The 16831-nt window shown below is 38.6% G+C and overlaps 2 protein-coding genes and 1 non-coding gene across 3 annotated transcripts; 1 reads left to right on the top strand and 2 right to left on the bottom strand.

Moving 5' to 3' along the window:
* Positions 1-1230: 1230 nt before the first annotated feature.
* Positions 1231-5473, bottom strand: LOC111692066. The gene is made up of 2 exons (XM_023455765.1): positions 2688-5473; positions 1231-1399 (listed from the first exon to the last, which is right to left on the bottom strand). The coding sequence occupies exons 1-2, from the start codon at positions 5471-5473 to the stop codon at positions 1231-1233; spliced, it is 2955 nt and encodes a 984-aa protein (XP_023311533.1).
* Positions 2391-2473, bottom strand: Trnal-uaa. The gene has a single exon. It is a non-coding gene; the product is annotated as a tRNA-Leu (tRNA).
* Positions 5474-11526: 6053 nt separating the features above from the next.
* On the top strand, positions 11527-12169 carry LOC108911133 (the record flags this gene model as incomplete). The annotated part of the gene is made up of 1 exon (XM_018715970.1): positions 11527-12169. A coding segment is annotated over exon 1 (643 nt), but the record flags the coding sequence as incomplete, so codon positions are not given.
* Positions 12170-16831: the final 4662 nt, after the last annotated feature.

The raw sequence follows: 16831 nt of genomic DNA, 5'->3' as shown, positions 1-16831 counted from the left end.
CCTTAGCAAAGCGCATCCCAGGCTGCATAGCCGCACTACCCTACCCAACCATACCACACATAAACATGACACTACCCCCGGGGTTTACACAGACGAGCCGGCGAAGCAAGAAGAGCGCCAGAAGAAAGGGCCCTAGCCGGCGGGGCCCAGCCAGGACAAAAGGAGGTCCCACAAAGCGCCTACACCGGCCGCATTTGCGGTCGGGGTAGACGACGGATGGGGCCCACCTACGAAGGCTGTCCAGGCCTACACGAGATGAGGCAGGATAAAGAGGGATAATCCCCCTCGATCCCAAATCATTGAGGCCAATTTCTAGCCATGGAATAATGGCGCGCGCCACCCCAAACTAGGTGCACTCAGATACTGACATGGGTCCAGTTTATATTTGTTCAAAGACAATTTTCTAAAGTTTTCAAATACATCGCATAATATTAACACGTCTGATTTCAAGTATATATCGGAATAATCACCCAAACATTGACAATTAAACGTATTCCACGTTTTCTGTGCTCTTTCATATTCATTATCTGTTATATGAGTTTCGTTCAATTTATCATAAAACTCATCCTTTGTAGGCAACTTGCTTTTATTCAATTTATTAATATCTGTTGAATATTTGAGCACAACTCGCGTACAAATAAATGTGCATCATATCCGGAAAGTAGTGTATAAATGAGAGTGCTGAGCGGAGCATGAGGAATGAGGAGACCTTGACCCCCAGACGACCGCAGGTCGTTGACCTTGACCCCAGACGGCCGTAGGTCGATGACCTTGGGGTGACCTTGACCCCAGACGGCCGCAGGTCGTTGACCTTGACCCCAGACGACCAGAGGTCGATGACCTTGGCCTTGAGATGACCTCGACCCCAGACGACCAGAGGTCGATGACCTTGACTTGACCTTGAGATGACCTTGACCCCAGACGACCAGAGGTCCATGACCTTGGCATGACCTTGACCCCGGACGACCAGATGCCGATGACCTTGACTTGACCTTGAGGTGACCTTGACCCCTGACGACCAGCGGTCGATGGCCTTGAGGTGACCTTGACCCCTGACGGCCAGAGGTCGATGACCTTGAGGTGACCTTGACCCCTGACGGCCAGAGTCCGATGACCTTGACGTGACCTTGACCTCTGACGACCAGAGGTCGATGACCTTGACTTGACCTTGAGATGACCTCGACCTGACCAATGAAACAAATTTATTGTAATATTTATTGCAAATAATATTTACAAGTCAAATAAACTTAAATCAAAATCCCAATCTTTTTCATCCTGTTCCTTTTTATCCTCACTAAGCAACAGTTCTGCTGTCTCTAGCAAAGCATTCAAATTTCTTTCTGCTGTCACATCCACATGCCCCCATGCCAAAGTATGAATACCGTCAGCTTTAACATACCTTTTGTCGNTTGTATATAACCCAACACTTATTAATCAGTTCAATTTTAGGAATTAATTAGGTCAGGTTCTGCCTAACGACGGTCGCGACTAGTTTTAACATTTTATTATTCCATATAAATTATTTATATACCACCAAAATTAATCAGTTTGTCGATAGAAGCAACAATGAACGCTTCGCAGTTAATAGTATTGCAAACCATTTTGAAAAGTTCGCTAATTATACAGCGACCTTATAATTCAAAAGAGGTGTTTATTTGCTTTGATTATAACGGAACGCGTAATGACAGCTGGCCCATTAATTGGAAAAGAATGAATCCTTATAGACATGATTATCCAGAAATGTTCAAATCTTCTATACCAACGAATAGTACCATTTACAAATTGCGAATAAGAAGAGGTAATGGTGTAATACAGGACTCTGATTGGCTGGAACTTTATAGTAATCCCTCCACTTTTAATAATAATACCATAAATAGTGAATGCAATAGAGGATACGAGGCAAATATCTTCCTGATATGGTATATAGCGATTTGTTCTTCGTTGCTGCTTATTGTGACCAGTTTCCGAGAATTATGTCTGAAGGGCTGTGGTGTACGAGATGTATAACTGAAGATTTGATAAGTAAACACCGAAATGATAAACCTTTGTACGATTTTACTGAGGAGGAGCTCGGAAATTTTCCACTACACTATCTGATCGAAAATGTCCGACCCATGGAACTTTTATATGCCTGGAATATACTTCCAATGCATTATACAGAAATATTTGAGTTGCAAGTACAGCTACCATGTTTTGTGCACTACAACCGTCCAGATTGGTCATCACATATAGATGGTCCACCACAACCACAGTCTAGATGCTCTCTTTGTAAATGGGGTTTACAAAAATCTCAACAAATATTTTGTAAAGCAATGAATAAATAAAAAACTTACAAAATATTTTTGGTTTTTATTTCAATAAAATAACCCACAAATACAATTTTCAAAAAATGTCAGGTGTGGGATTCGAACCCACGCTCCTTTACGGAACCAAGGCTTAAACAAGGCGCCTTAGACCACTCGGCCAACCTGACCAATGAAACAAATATTTTTATTGTAATATTTATTGAAAATAATATTTACAAGTCAAATAAACTGAAATCAAAATCCCAATCTTTTTCATCCTGTTCCTTTTTATCCTCACTAAGCAACAGTTCTGCTGCCTCTAGCAAAGCATTCAAATTTCTTTCTGCTGTCACATCCACATGCCCCCATGCCAAAGTATGAATACCGTCAGCTTTAACATACCTTTTGTCGTCTGCTGAAGAAAGAGCCACTTTGTTCTTTAGTTCTGTGTAAATAGTGTGTAGTGTAGAGGTAAATATTTGCATTTTACGGAATATGGTCCCACCGTTTTCAACAATGTGTACATAGTCAGTAAAGTCCAGCTCATGTTTAATTATACTTTTAGAAATACCTTTTGCTTTTTTTGTGACGTCACCTGCTTTTACGCAGTATGCCTTGGCGCCTGTACCATAAAAACTTTCTATGGGTTTTCCTGCATATTCATCCTTCATCCTTCCAACTACCGATTTTGTAATGGGCATATTGTGAATATTAGGATTTGGAAAATTTGATGTATCGAAATATCCAATGTTCTGCCTTATATCCTCATATACATTTTCCGTAAACAGCTCTAATATAAGAGAATCTGTGTCCGTATAAAGCACAGTTGCTTTGTCGCCATATATAGGTTTGATATAATCGTACAGGAAATCATATATTATTGTCTTCGAAATGTCCAAGATTGAAAATCCAACGTAAAGTGGTTTATCGTATACGACTTTCAACTTTTGTAATTGAACAGCTACCAAGTTTTCGTCAAATATTGAGCAAGATTTAAAATGTGGAAGGGCTATTAGTGCTCGTGCGCCAATAGAACCTTTTTTACTTTCCCAGCATGAACATAGTTTGATATTTTGTCTTTTGTCAACGTTTTCCATTGTTTTACCAAAAATTGAGTTCACCATCAGTTTGAACAGATCCTTTTCAAATTCATTTTTGGACGCATTCCGTAGTCTAGTGTTTAAATCTATATATGATCCCAACCATGTTGACTGTGAAAACTCCAACACCCTGTGAATTTTCTTAAGCTTTAATCCATATTTTAAGTACTGTTTCAGGTTCCGATAGTGAATTACATACTTGTACTTATCATTTAAATTTGGTATCAGTTTAGCTGTTTTACTGTTTGGTGGTATCATACTCTCAGGACCTAGAGGAAGATCATTATGAATGTCATGAAGATGTGCTGGATATTGCAAGTCCACTTCCAAGACATAACCTTTATGTGCATCATCATTTATATCTGAAACATTAAAGTTTTCAATCTCATCTTTCTCGACCCATCGAAATCCTCCAGTTGGTAAGGGCTGTTTCATTGCTGCACCGTACAAGTTTGTGGCATCTAAATACATAATATATGATGTCGGTTTCAGAGGATCATAATTAGGAATAAACTTGTTGTTGGCCACAGCTTTTCTTTTGCTACACTGAGCAACACCACCACGTATTCCTCTTCTAAAAAAATGGACAGAATCTATATCGGTTAACAGTTCCAGTTCTACTCCAGTAGAGTGTAACATGGCATCCCAACTCAAAGATGGCGCTGTTAGATAGTGACAGGGATCTAACTTATATTGCTTCAAACAAACTTTTCTGAAATTTTCAAAAACATCCGCTAACAAAAGAACATCAGATTTTAGGTATATGTCCGCGTATTCTCCCAAAGTTTTACAATTAAAGATGTTCCATATTTTGTTAGCTCGACAATAATCCTCTTCTGAAAGGGATTCCATAGTCATACTGTTATAAAATTTATTGATTGGTGGTAGATGGGGATCCTCTAGTTTGTCAAAGCTCTCCACATAGTCATAAGGAAACACACCCTTTCTTCTTATTAGACTGAACTCCTCATCATTTTTAAAGTATTTCCTGGTCTCTACACATTGCTCAGATGTTAAGGTCTTACATAATTTATCCAGTCCTTTAGCTAGAAAACGAAAAGAGTCCACAAATTTTAATTTCAGATATGTATCTGGTCTCTTAGGGTCTGCAGACTTTTCCACAAGTATAGATTTATAAAACGAGATGTATTTTTCCTTTGTTTGGGCGATGACGGACACAGATTCCTTTTTCAGTGATAACTTCTTGATAAATAAATGACTATCATAGTTTGAAAGGTTGTGAAAAAAAACTGGAATAAATTTCCCCACTTTATAATTCAAGTTACATGTTTGATGTGCAGCACCACGAAAACGTCCCGTTAGATGGCAGTGGTCTCTTGTTATTATGTCTTCTGGTTTAAAGATTTTGTTGCAAATATGACAGGTTGTGGCACTCTTAAAATCTGTTTTTTCTTGGTCTGACAGAGACATTTCCTTGACATGCTTGAGGTGATTGTTGTATACGTCATAAACTGTTTGATCTAACTTTTTCATAAATACTTCAGCAGCGTCAGGTCCTCTGTATATTTCAAATTTCGAATATTTGTCATCAAACATACACTTTAAGTAAAAGGCGAATGAGTATGGCTGGTGTTCTGATACTTTTACAGTAAACGAATTATCATTACATGGCTCATTGTGGTGAAGTGGTTTCAACAAGCTCTCAAAATCGGCATAAATGACGAAAGGAACAGGTAGCTGTTTCTCAAAGTTGACTAGAATATTTTCAGGAATTGATTCTCCATACTTGTTTATCTTTAGATCAGTAGATGGTATCTTGACGCAAACATGATTGCAGTCATTGTCTTGGTGTGCTTTTAAATTTTCAATTTTTCTGAACGATTGCAGACATCCGTCACAAATGTGTAACGCTCCATTATTCAGAGATTTCTGTTTTGAAACTAATCTTGAGAGATTTTTAATTAGGCAGTAATGATTATTGCCTGAATCATCAGAAACAAGGAATAAATTAAGATGTGTAGGCTTGCGGCATTTGGTAAAATGTAGAGGTCCAACTACTTCTGTAACAGTTTTTCCATCTTTAAATTCCGTTTCCAAGCCAAACACATTCACAGATATATTGTTCATTTCTTCGAATTTGGTGATGTCTTTTAATTTTACAGGGAAGTCTGTACCGGTGAAATTAAGCAAAGTATCATAATGCGGATATGAACTTGTTTGTGTAGGATTACTATTTGCGGAGAAAATGGCCGCATTAATTGCCCAGGCGAAACACGCATTGTCCTTATTTTGTATATTTAAAATTGCTTTTTTATTTTCAACACATCTCGGTAATTTAATATAGGTTGCCGCTGACATTGGGGTAAACTTGTTTATATTGACATCTAGGAACAAGATATGTTTTAATGTCCATCCTGAGTCTTTCATCTGGAATCAGATGCTTGAGAAGTCATTTCTTCTATAAATTCCTCAAACATTTTTTGTAGATCAATCAGTTGATTGAGTCACTACTTTATTCTTCGTATTGAAGGACTTGATATCACTCATTTCTTTCTCAGGTATTACATAAAGCCCAAATACCTCAAAATTAATCTTGAACGTTGTATGCTCCTGTATTTTATAATTATGTTTTCTATTTTTGGCCTCGCTTCATCCACAAGTATTTTATAATCGATGTGAGTTTTGGGACTGTTGAATCGGTAAGTAGCTATTCTGTTCTTGAATGCATGTTGTAGTTTGGTAACTCCATCTTCCAAGGTCTCAATTACGGCTTGATTAATCTTCTTTCTATTGAGACTTGACGAATAACCAGCACCACTTGTAGAAGGTTGTGATTTTTTAAAAACGAAACAGTTATTCTGAATATGTCTGTTTAAGTTAAACATAGTTGAAAATTTTTTTCCACAATGTCCACAAATAATATTGTCTAACTTTGGTTTTTTATTTGATGGACCTTCACTACACAGTCTATGGTGTAAAACCGGACAATACTCGCGAACATGTCGAGTTAAACTGTATTTATTTGAAAAAGCTTTATTGCAGTACTCGCACTGCATTGTGAATAAAACTGAGGAGTTGATGCATATTACTTTGTTTTATACCCTGACGCCTGGTGCGTCGGAAACATCTGGCAACCATATACGACGTAATATTCTATTTTTAGAAATGATGTCATCGACAGATGTGTTCTATTTTTAGAAATGATGTAATATTCTATTTTTAACAATCATCGACCTCTGGTCGTCTGGGGTCAAGGTCACACCAAGGTCAACTCAAGGTCATCGACCTCTGGTCGTTTGGGGTCAAGGTCATGCCAATGTCAAATCAAGGTCATCGACCTCTGGTCGTATGGGGTCAAGGCCACGCCAAGGTCAAGTCAAGGTCATCGACCTCTGGCCGTCTGGGGTCAAGGCCGCGCCAAGAACATATCAAGGTCATCGACCTCTGGTCGGCAGTAGTCAAGGTCACGTCAAGGGCATCGGCCTCTGGTCGTCAGGGGTCAAGGTCACCTCAAGGTCATCGACCTACGGTCGTCTGGGGTCAAGGTCAACGACCTACGGTCGTCTGGAGTCAAGGTCTGCACATTGCACATGCTCCGCTCAGCACTCTCATTTATTTATTTTATTATTTTTTACTGATGACAATTCACTAAAATCATAATATAGACTGCCAGGGAAAATAATATTTATTTAAAAAAATTAGTATTAACAAAAAATAAAATTACCAATGGTTCTGGTTAAGCTTAGAACGCTCTGCCGTATCATCTAATGACATCGATGAAGTAAATGGAGCATTTTTTTGTATGGTATGTAATGTTTCAACTGAACTTGTGGATGAAGCGTCGGCTGGATTAGTTAGACTTCTAAATTTGGAACTGAACCAGGGTTTAGGCAAATTTGACTTCCAGCATTCAGAATTTTTTTTTTTTATTTCTGTGACCATTTAAATTCGTGATCAAGTCTCAAACTTTCTACCCATTTTATAATCATTTCTCTCCTCGGAAAGCTGCAAGATTATTTAAACAGTTGTTGCAAGAAATAAATTCAAAAAATCACTCTTACCGATGAAATGTAATTCCTTTTGGTTTAAAACGCCTTATGTTAAAAAGCACCCCTTCACAGCACACAACATAAAAAAACAATAAAGGGTAAATGTTTTCCTTAGTGTAGAAACGATGTATTGAATATTAAAAAACGTCCATAGCGCCAATTTGCCGCTCCAGGTGGAAATTATACGTATATAAACAAATAGTTACTAATAAATAATTCACGAAACATAACCTTGCTCACTCCTCAAAAATCAAAACAAAACAAAGTCATGTCATGTTCAAAATGGCGGCACTGGTAGTGTCCCTCGAAAATAGGATGCACAGAAGTCAATAAGCCTTCTCCCTACTCTATATCTCTGGTATGTGTAGGTTGATTACGGCTACAATTTAAAAATATTTTGAAATATACAGGGTGTCCAGGAAAAGCGTACCATATCAAAGTTATGTATTTTTAAATGGAACACCCTGTATTTTACTGTATTTTTGAAAGCACCGTGAAAAATAGGTAAACTTTATTAAAGGTTCTGCATACTTAGGACTTACAGTTTGTGAGATATTTCAATTTTAGTGAAAATGCAGGCATAGCGTAGAAATTTAATATTAGCAATTGTGGCGGCATGTTACAATTACATTTTTATATTTAATTAGCAAATAAATTTATTTTTGTAATTAATATCACATTAATTATAAAATAATTAATATCACATTATATTAAGCTGTATTTAGAGTAAATGAGATTAGGAATAAGTGCATCATTAATTATAGAGCTTTAGGTACCTAACTTGTTTATTAGACAGTATCCAGATGTGGGGTTTTACCAGGGTTAGAAGTAGGTACACGACCGAGAGGGCAAATTTATCTTAGATCAGGCAAAGAAACGACATTATTAGTATGGGTTAAGTCTTGTTCCCGATCTGTCATGCTGTCTTGTAAAGAAGCGTTCAAAAAAGTTATATTGTTACACGTTGCGTTTTTCTTTGGGTGAACTCGAAGCACCCATAAATTGGTGACCCCGACGTGATCTGCCATATAGAGAAGATAGTGTAGTTCAAGTGAACATAAAAGTTTTTTTTCACGAAATGCCCAACACCAAACGTAAATGTTATATATGCAAGAATAATGCACCTAGCATGGTTTGAATGCTTTTAGTTAGAATCATAGCGATGATTTCTTGTCCGTTTATTTGTCGGGTTTTTGTCTTTTTATTTCTGATTTACCCGAAAATCTTACAGTAACGATAGCGACAACACCGCCAGAAACCTCGCGGAAGGAACGGACAGTGCCGAACTACACCGCGTGAGTGTCCGCGTACCGCCGTTTTGGAGTGATAAGGTAGGACTTTGGTTTTGTCAATTGGAGGCACAGTTTAGTATCGCCGGGGTAAGGCAGGACTCGACAAAATTCGGTTACGTCGTTGGAAATTTAGATAGCCGATACATCGAAGAAGTAGAGGATATTATTTGCAACCCACCTGCGCAAAACCAGTAGGAGACTTTGAAAAGCGCACTCATCAAGCGTTTGTCGGTCTCTAGCAGCCAACGAGTACGAAAACTGTTAGAAAGTGAAGAGTTAGGGGACCGCACACCTTCCCAATTTCTACGACAGTTACGAAAACTAGCAGGTAAAAATGTGAACGAAGAATTTATAAAAACCCTGTGGATGAACCGGTTGCTGACGCCTACACAGCGAGTGCTCGCAGCATCGCTGCAACAACCCTTGGCCGAAATGGCTGAAGTGGCGGACCGAGTACAGGAAATCGGACCATCGAGGAGCCAAGTATCTCAAGTGAATGTAAAGGAAGATGTGCCAGTCTCAATTCAAACACCCGCTAATAGCGAATTGGCTACCCTACGTGTAGAAATGCAGCAACTGCGTTTCGCTCTTCAGGAGATAAGAGCAGAAAAGGAGCAACGCCGCCGGTGTTCGCGACCACGAAGTCGGCCCCGCGACCAAAGCAATGCAAGGGGACGTAGTGCTAGTGGCGATCGCGATACGTGCTGGTACCATCACCGTTTCGGAGCTAACGCTACAAAATGCCGCGCGCCATGCAAATACTCTCAGGGAAACGAGTAGCATTCTACGGTCTACTGGTCGACGTCCGCGCGCGACGTCTCATAGACAAAACGACTAGAGTCGAAAGGAGAAAACGTACTAAACGAAGTGCAGTCCATAAAAACGATAATAGTAGAGTCGGAGTTTTCTCGTTTACTAAGCGAATACCCCGATATTACACGACCCGCCGGAACAGTGGGCCAAACGGTTAAACACGACGTCGTGCACCATAACACCACAACACCCGGACCACCCGTTTTCTGCCGCCCTCGACGTTTGGCCCCTGATCATCTGAAGTCAGCGAAAACAGATTTCGAGCTGATGTTACAACAAGGAATCATCCGCGCATCAAAAAGTCCATGGCCATCTGCTTTACATCTGGTACCGAAGAAGGATGACGCATGGAGACCCTGCGGAGATTATAGGGCTTTGAATGCCAGGACAATTCCAGACCGATATCCTCTACCGCACATCGAAGATTTCGCACAGTCTCTATACGGTAAAACAATATTCTCCCAGATAGATCTGACTAGACCGTACCACCAGATCCCCATAGCACCAGAAGACGTAGAGAAAACCGCTGTTACTTCGAACAATCCGTTTGGATTGTTCGAATTCCCGCGTATGCCGTTCGGTTTACGTAATGCGCCACAGACGTTTCAGCGATTTATCGACCACGTCCTACGCGGACTGGACTTTTGCTACACATACATCGATGACGTTTTAGTGGGTATCGCGCGACAAAGAAGAGCATCAGCAACATTTAAAAACAATATTCGAACGTTTCAGCGAGTACGGGTTAGTAATTAACGATTCGAAGTGCGTATTCGGTGTCAGCGAAGTCAAATTCGTGGGGTACAGTGTCAATCACAGTGGTACGAGGCCATCGCCAGAACGAGTTCAGGCAATCGTAGAATTTCCCAAGCCCGTGTCAGTATGCCAACTACGAAGGTTTTTGGGCATGCTACAGGGGCCCAAGCTAAAAGGAAACACACCGGTAAAGTGGACCGAACGCGCGCAGGAAGCATTCAACAACATAAAAAGCGGATTAGCGGAAGCAACAATGTTGGTACATCCTTTTCCAGCAGCCCCGCTGGCGGTGACGGTGGACGCATCCGACTACCCCATAGGCAGCACCCTACAGCAGCTGGTTAACGGAGATTGGTAACCTTTAGCTTTTTATACGAAATCCTTGTCAGCCGCACAACGTAAATACAGTGCGTACGATCGCGAACTTTACGCGATATACGCGGCAGTGAAACGATTTCATAACGCGGTAGGACGCGAGTTCGTGATTTTCACAGACCATAAACCGCTGATTTACACGTTTCAACAAAAATCAGATAAGTGTTCACCCCAACAGTTATGATACCTTGATTTCATCGGCCAATTTTCAACGGACATTCGTCACATTGGGAGCGAAAATGCAGTGGCCGACGCGTTATCGCGAGTGGAGACGATTTCACGAGCAGTGGATTACCAGACATTAGCCAAGGCGCAGGAAGATGATTTAGAATTAAAAAAACTTTGCGAGGAAAAGACTAGTGCTTCGAAATTGCGGAAAATATATACCGGATTTCAAGTGTAACTTGTTTTATGACTTGCAAAATCAGCAAGGGTTTACGTACCCGAGCCGTTACGACGCGAAATTTTCAATTTGTTACACGGTTTATCACACCCTGGCATTCGGGCAACGCAAAGACTTTTAACGGAACGTTACGTGTGGTCGTCAATTAACAAAGACTGTCGAGACTGGGCGCGACGATGTATCCCGTGCCAACGAGCCAAAACTACGCGACATGTGACCCCACCAGTAGGAAATTTTGCGAATACAGGAAACAGGTTCGAGCATGTACACAGACATAGTGGGCCGATCTCACGAGGTTACCGCTATTGCCTCACGTGCGTCGATCGCTACACACGTTGGCCGGAGGCTGTACCTATCGAGAATATCGAAGCCGAAACAGTAGCCCTCGTTTTCTTGAAAACCTGGATTGCAAGATTCGGAGTCCCCCTCAGGGTGACGTTAGACCAAGGGCGCCAGTTCGAATCCCGGTTGTTTAAAGAACTTTTACGTCTCATGGGAACGTCGCATCTACGAACGACGGCATACCACCCCGCAGCTAATGGCATGGTTGAAAGGTTCCACCGTCAACTTAAGGCCGCGATTAAGTGCCACGAGACGGAGCGATGGGTGGAAGTTTTACCCATCGTACTGCTAGGAATCCGGACGTCCATTAAAGAAGATCTGCGAGCGACAACTGCGCAAATGGTTTACGGTACAACCACCATCCGCTTGCCAGGAGAGTTTTTCACCCCGTCTAAAAAGACCAAAGAGGTAGATTACGTAGTGCAACTTCGACGGAACATCCAAAAGACCAGACCAACACGAATGGTGAGACACGGTGAAAGAAAGACGTATATGTTCAAGGGCTTAGCAGACGCACAATATGTGTTTGTACGAAACGACGCCGTCCGCGGCCAGTTGCAGCCACCTTATGACGGACCTTTCGAGGTACAAAAGCGATCCACCCACAACTACATAATACGTATTAACGGAAAGGATCTGCGAATAAATACCGAACGTTTAAAACCCGCTCATACGTTCGTCGAAGACTACATAGAGCAAAGCAAGGCAGAACGCGAAAGAGAGACACCCGACAACGACGCCGACGACAGCGGCGTACAATCCAGGGCAGCCGAAAACCAGCTAACACGAACAGGTAGACGAGTACGATTCCCAGATCGTTTACAAGTTGGACTAGATTGACCAATTTCATTTTATTTTTCCAATATGAAAAGCTATTGCTGGAAAGGGGGTGATGTGGCGGCATGTTACAATTACATTTTTATATTTAATTAGCAAATAAATTTGTTTTTGTAATTAATATCACATTAATTAATCACATTATATTAAGCTGTATTTAAAGTAAATGAGATTAGGAATAAGTACATCATTAATTATAGAGCTTTAGGTACCTAACTTGTTTTACCAGGGTTAGAAGTAGGTACACGACCGAGAGGGCAAATTTATCTTAGATCAGGCACAGAAACGACATTATTAGTACGGGTTAAGTCTTGTTCTCGATCGGTCGTGCTGTCCTGTAAAGAAGCGTTTAATAAAGTTATATTGTTACACGTTGCGTTTTTCTTTGGGTGAACTCGAAGCACCCATACAATAAAAAAATTATTTTAAGGAAGCAGCTTTGGAGGGTCTATTTTAGATCCTTCAAGTTGTAAATTGTTATATTTGTCGTCACTTAGTATTATACAGGGTGTTCAAAAAACTGCTGAATACTTCTCTCAACTTTAAACAGCAATAACTTATATTATTTTATGGGACACCCAGTATATTTTTACTTTGGGAGTTAGGAAATTTAAAACTCTTTAAAACTGTGTATAGGTTCCGTATACCTATCTCTAACGGTATTGGAGATATTTGTGCCGTTCCGTAACTGAATTATTTATAAACATGGAAACTATTTATTAAAGAAAATTTTACTTTTAGAAGAAACAAAGGAAAATTTTAATAGATGTTCGAGTTGATAACTATTCTCTTGAATACAGCATCTTATTCTATCTTCAAATGATATTCACACATTCCTAAGAATATTTGGGGTGATTGTGGCAAATGCATCTATAATTCTTCCCTTCATATCATCGCAAATAGTAGGTGGAACACTGTATACAAGATTTTTATATAGCCCGAAACAAAGAAGTCCATTACGGGAGGTTTGGACACCTAGGTAGCCACTGACGTGGACCATTCCTACCTATTCATTTATTACTAAATTTTCGATTTACATAATTTCTCACTGAATATGAAAAATGTACAGGTGCGTGATCTAATTGCATTCACATTTTTCTCCTTATATTTAAAGTGACGTCATCAAAAAGAACCCAAACTAATTCAATAAAGACCTCGATACAGACACGTGGATACATCTTACAAAAAAATTCGATAAAAAACGAAACGGCACAAATATCTCCAATACCGTTAGAGACGGGTATAGGGAACCTATACACAGTTTGAAAGAGTTTTAAATTTCCTAACTCCCAAAGTAAAAATATACTGGGTGTCCCATTTAAAATAACCAAGTTATTGCTGTTTAAAGTTGAGAGAAGTATTCAGCAGTTTTTTGAACACCCTGTATAAAACTAAGTGACGACAAATATAATAATTTATAACTTCAAGGGTCTAAAATAGACGCTCCAAAGCTGCTTTCTTAAAATTATTTTTTTATTGCTAATATTAAATTTCTACGCTAAGCTTGTATTTTCACTAAAATTGAAATATCTTACAAACTGTCAGTCCTAGGTATGCAGAACCTTTAATAAAGTTCACGTATTTTTTTAAGGTGCTTTCAAAAATGCTGTAAAATACAGGGTGTTCCGTTTAAAAATACATAACTTTGATAAGGTACGCTTTTCCTGGACACCTTGAATATTTCAAAATATTTTTAAATTGTAGCCACAATCAAACTCCACATACCCACCTAAACAGGTTTCTGTAATATTTGCCGTTTGGTCCCTAGCGACCGAGGCGTTACTGGTGGCCCACCTTGTACAATTCATTTATGCACACACATACAATAGCCTAGATATTAAATCTAGATATATCACATTGTTTAATCTTGTCACATTTAAAACATATTTCGTATTATTAGATAATAACTCATATTCAAATATAAATATAAGGTGTTGATTAATTGAGTCAACGTTACGTTGCAAACCATCTATTTACTTATAAATTAATATTGCTTCACACTTTTCATTTCATCGTTCGCCATTATGGAGGCTCAATTAAATGCATTAATAACAAAACATATATTATGTTAAAGGCACAGCTAACAAGGTTTGAAAAGTTTTTAAACAATAGCTCTGTTCGCGGAGCCTGTCAAATTAGTACGGGATCAGTCAGAAGCAATCGTTTAGCTACTTCTTTTATGCTGTGCTTGTAGGAAATATCACAGAAAGTAGCTGGACGACTGCTTCTGACTGATCCCAGACTAATTTGACAGGCTCCGCGAACAGAGCTATTGTTGATCAATCACCTGCACAATTAGCGGAGTTACAAAAACGCACACAAAAAATGGAGCCGATATTCAGCTCTTAGATGATAAACCCGATCACGACAAAGAAACGGAAGAATTCGAAAATAAATACTTTAACCTCAGAAGCGGAGTCAAAGATCAAAGCCTCGGTAAATAATCCGACGGAGAGTACGAGTAGCGCATCCACGTCTAACAATACTATATCAAATGTTAAGTTACCGGACATTAACCTTCCCGAAAGGAAGTGACGAGACTTGGGTGTCGTTTCGGGATTCTTTCAATTTTTTGATACATAATAATCCTCATTTAACTATAAGTGAAAAATTCTATTATTTACGAAGTGCTATAAAGAATGAGGTAGCAGAATGTATAAAAAATTTGGAAACATCCGATCAACATTACACAGTGGCGTGGTACTTATTAAAAGAGCGTTACGAAAACAAGAAATTAATAATTCATAGTCATTTAAAAAATATATTTGAGCTTCCAAATGTAAATCAAGAATCACACGTGTCATTAAGACAATTTTTAGATACATTTAAACAACATTTACGTGCCCTAAAAAACCTCGGGGAGTCAGTAAATACATGGGACACTATTTTGATTTTTTTGTTAATGTCTAAGTTAGATTTCATCACAAGACAGGAATGGGAAGTTAGTACAAAATATGATACATCAGCAAAGGTCGACGATTTCATAAAATTCTTACATAACAAGTGCCTATTATTACAATTAGCAACAAGGTTTTTACCATAGACCTCCTAGACTGGCTTATAGAGCTACTTTAGTGAAAACACTTAGGAGCCTGATTTGGAGCCCAACGTTGTCGTGTCCTAGCATTTGACGTCTACGCGTGAAGAGAGGCGAAAAGTTTCCTTCTTTAGGTAAGTAAAAAAAAGGAATATATAAAAGGTAAATATGTACGCCATTTTTCGGTTGACGGCACAAGTTTCCAGGGTTAGCTTTCTAATTTTGTTCGCCCACATTGTGTAGTGTTATTATAAAATAATGAATGAATTACTGCTGTAAAATATTTTTAGTAATTATTTACTTTATGCGAGTCTCATATTTTTATGAAATTTTACCAATTCCCGTCATTTCGAGATAGCTGAAAATTAATTAAATATTTTTTTCAATTGAAAAAATCGCAAACAAAACTAATTTCAGATTCATGTTCAGCACCCTGGAAAAGGAGAGTTGGCAAAATGTGATTAGAAAAATCAGAGTTTTGTGACAAAAAGAAATAATTAAGTAGGTACGCTTCGATTTTTCAAACCTAATATTTAAATTTTTAGATTTCCAAAGAATGTTGACATAAAACGGAGATGGGTGAAGGCTATTAAAAAACAGTACTGGACACTAGCAAGTACATTATAGTATATATTGACGGTTCCGTAATAACAAGTTCTCTAATAAAGTCAATAAAATGTGAATACTGTGTAAATAGTTTCATGTCAAATACACAGTATTCGTACAGTCAATTAATTTTTATTAAAGATCGTGGTTGTTTGACGTATCCATCTCGAGATGTCGTAGTAATATGCCAAGAAACAGAAAAATTAATAAAATTTTTTAATAATGATGAAAGCAGAACACCTAGGCTACAGAAAAATAAAATTGTTTATCATGTATTAAAAAACTTTCTGAATGTGAACATATTTGAAAATTTGCATGAACATCAATTTGATAATTTGCCTAACCATTGTAATCATTTAATACAACTTGTAAGGGCTGAATGTGAAAAGTATATCGATGTACGAATAAATCATGAAGTCAAATTATTTAATTCGGTAAAGTCTACGAAAAGACAAATATTAAATAAATTAATATTATTTAGAGGACAATAAATATATTTAAATTATTTTGTAGTTTTATTTAATATGACACTAAAATATACTATTTTCTGAATTACAAATTTAAAATTGAATATTTGTCATAGGATGCAATATAATGTTTAGTACGTCATAAACATATTACTTAATCCGGATCTGCTTAAAGATGCGCGCGATCAGATTGCCTTCCACACTCCACTACCCCGGATTTTGCATTCACTGGTACCCGTGCATTGGAATTAGATACGGCCAGTCTAGGTGGTATGTAGTTTTTACAGTATGAAATCAAATATCAAACAAATCTAGACAAAAGACTGATCCAAAATAGTTATGCCATGCAACTGCTACAGCGCACATGTGTGTTTTTTGCAATGAGCAGCACTATATCTTTACATGTGAGAAATTTTTAGTTTTATCACCAAATAACAGATTTGAACGAGCCAAGGCTTTAAACTTATGCATTAATTGTTTACGGTCTGGTCACAATTCGTCAGTTTGT

The sequence above is a fragment of the Anoplophora glabripennis genome, unplaced genomic scaffold (genome assembly GCF_000390285.2).
Source record: "Anoplophora glabripennis isolate ALB-LARVAE unplaced genomic scaffold, Agla_2.0 scaffold613, whole genome shotgun sequence".
Classification (NCBI taxonomy): Eukaryota; Metazoa; Arthropoda; class Insecta; order Coleoptera; family Cerambycidae; genus Anoplophora; species Anoplophora glabripennis.
This window is presented reverse-complemented; position numbering and strand designations above follow the sequence as displayed.

Bases quoted from the DNA above. Each gene is read 5' to 3' on its own strand.
- LOC111692066 (XM_023455765.1), bottom strand. From the start codon at position 5,473: ATGAACAATATATCTGTGAATGTGTTTGGCTTGGAAACGGAATTTAAA.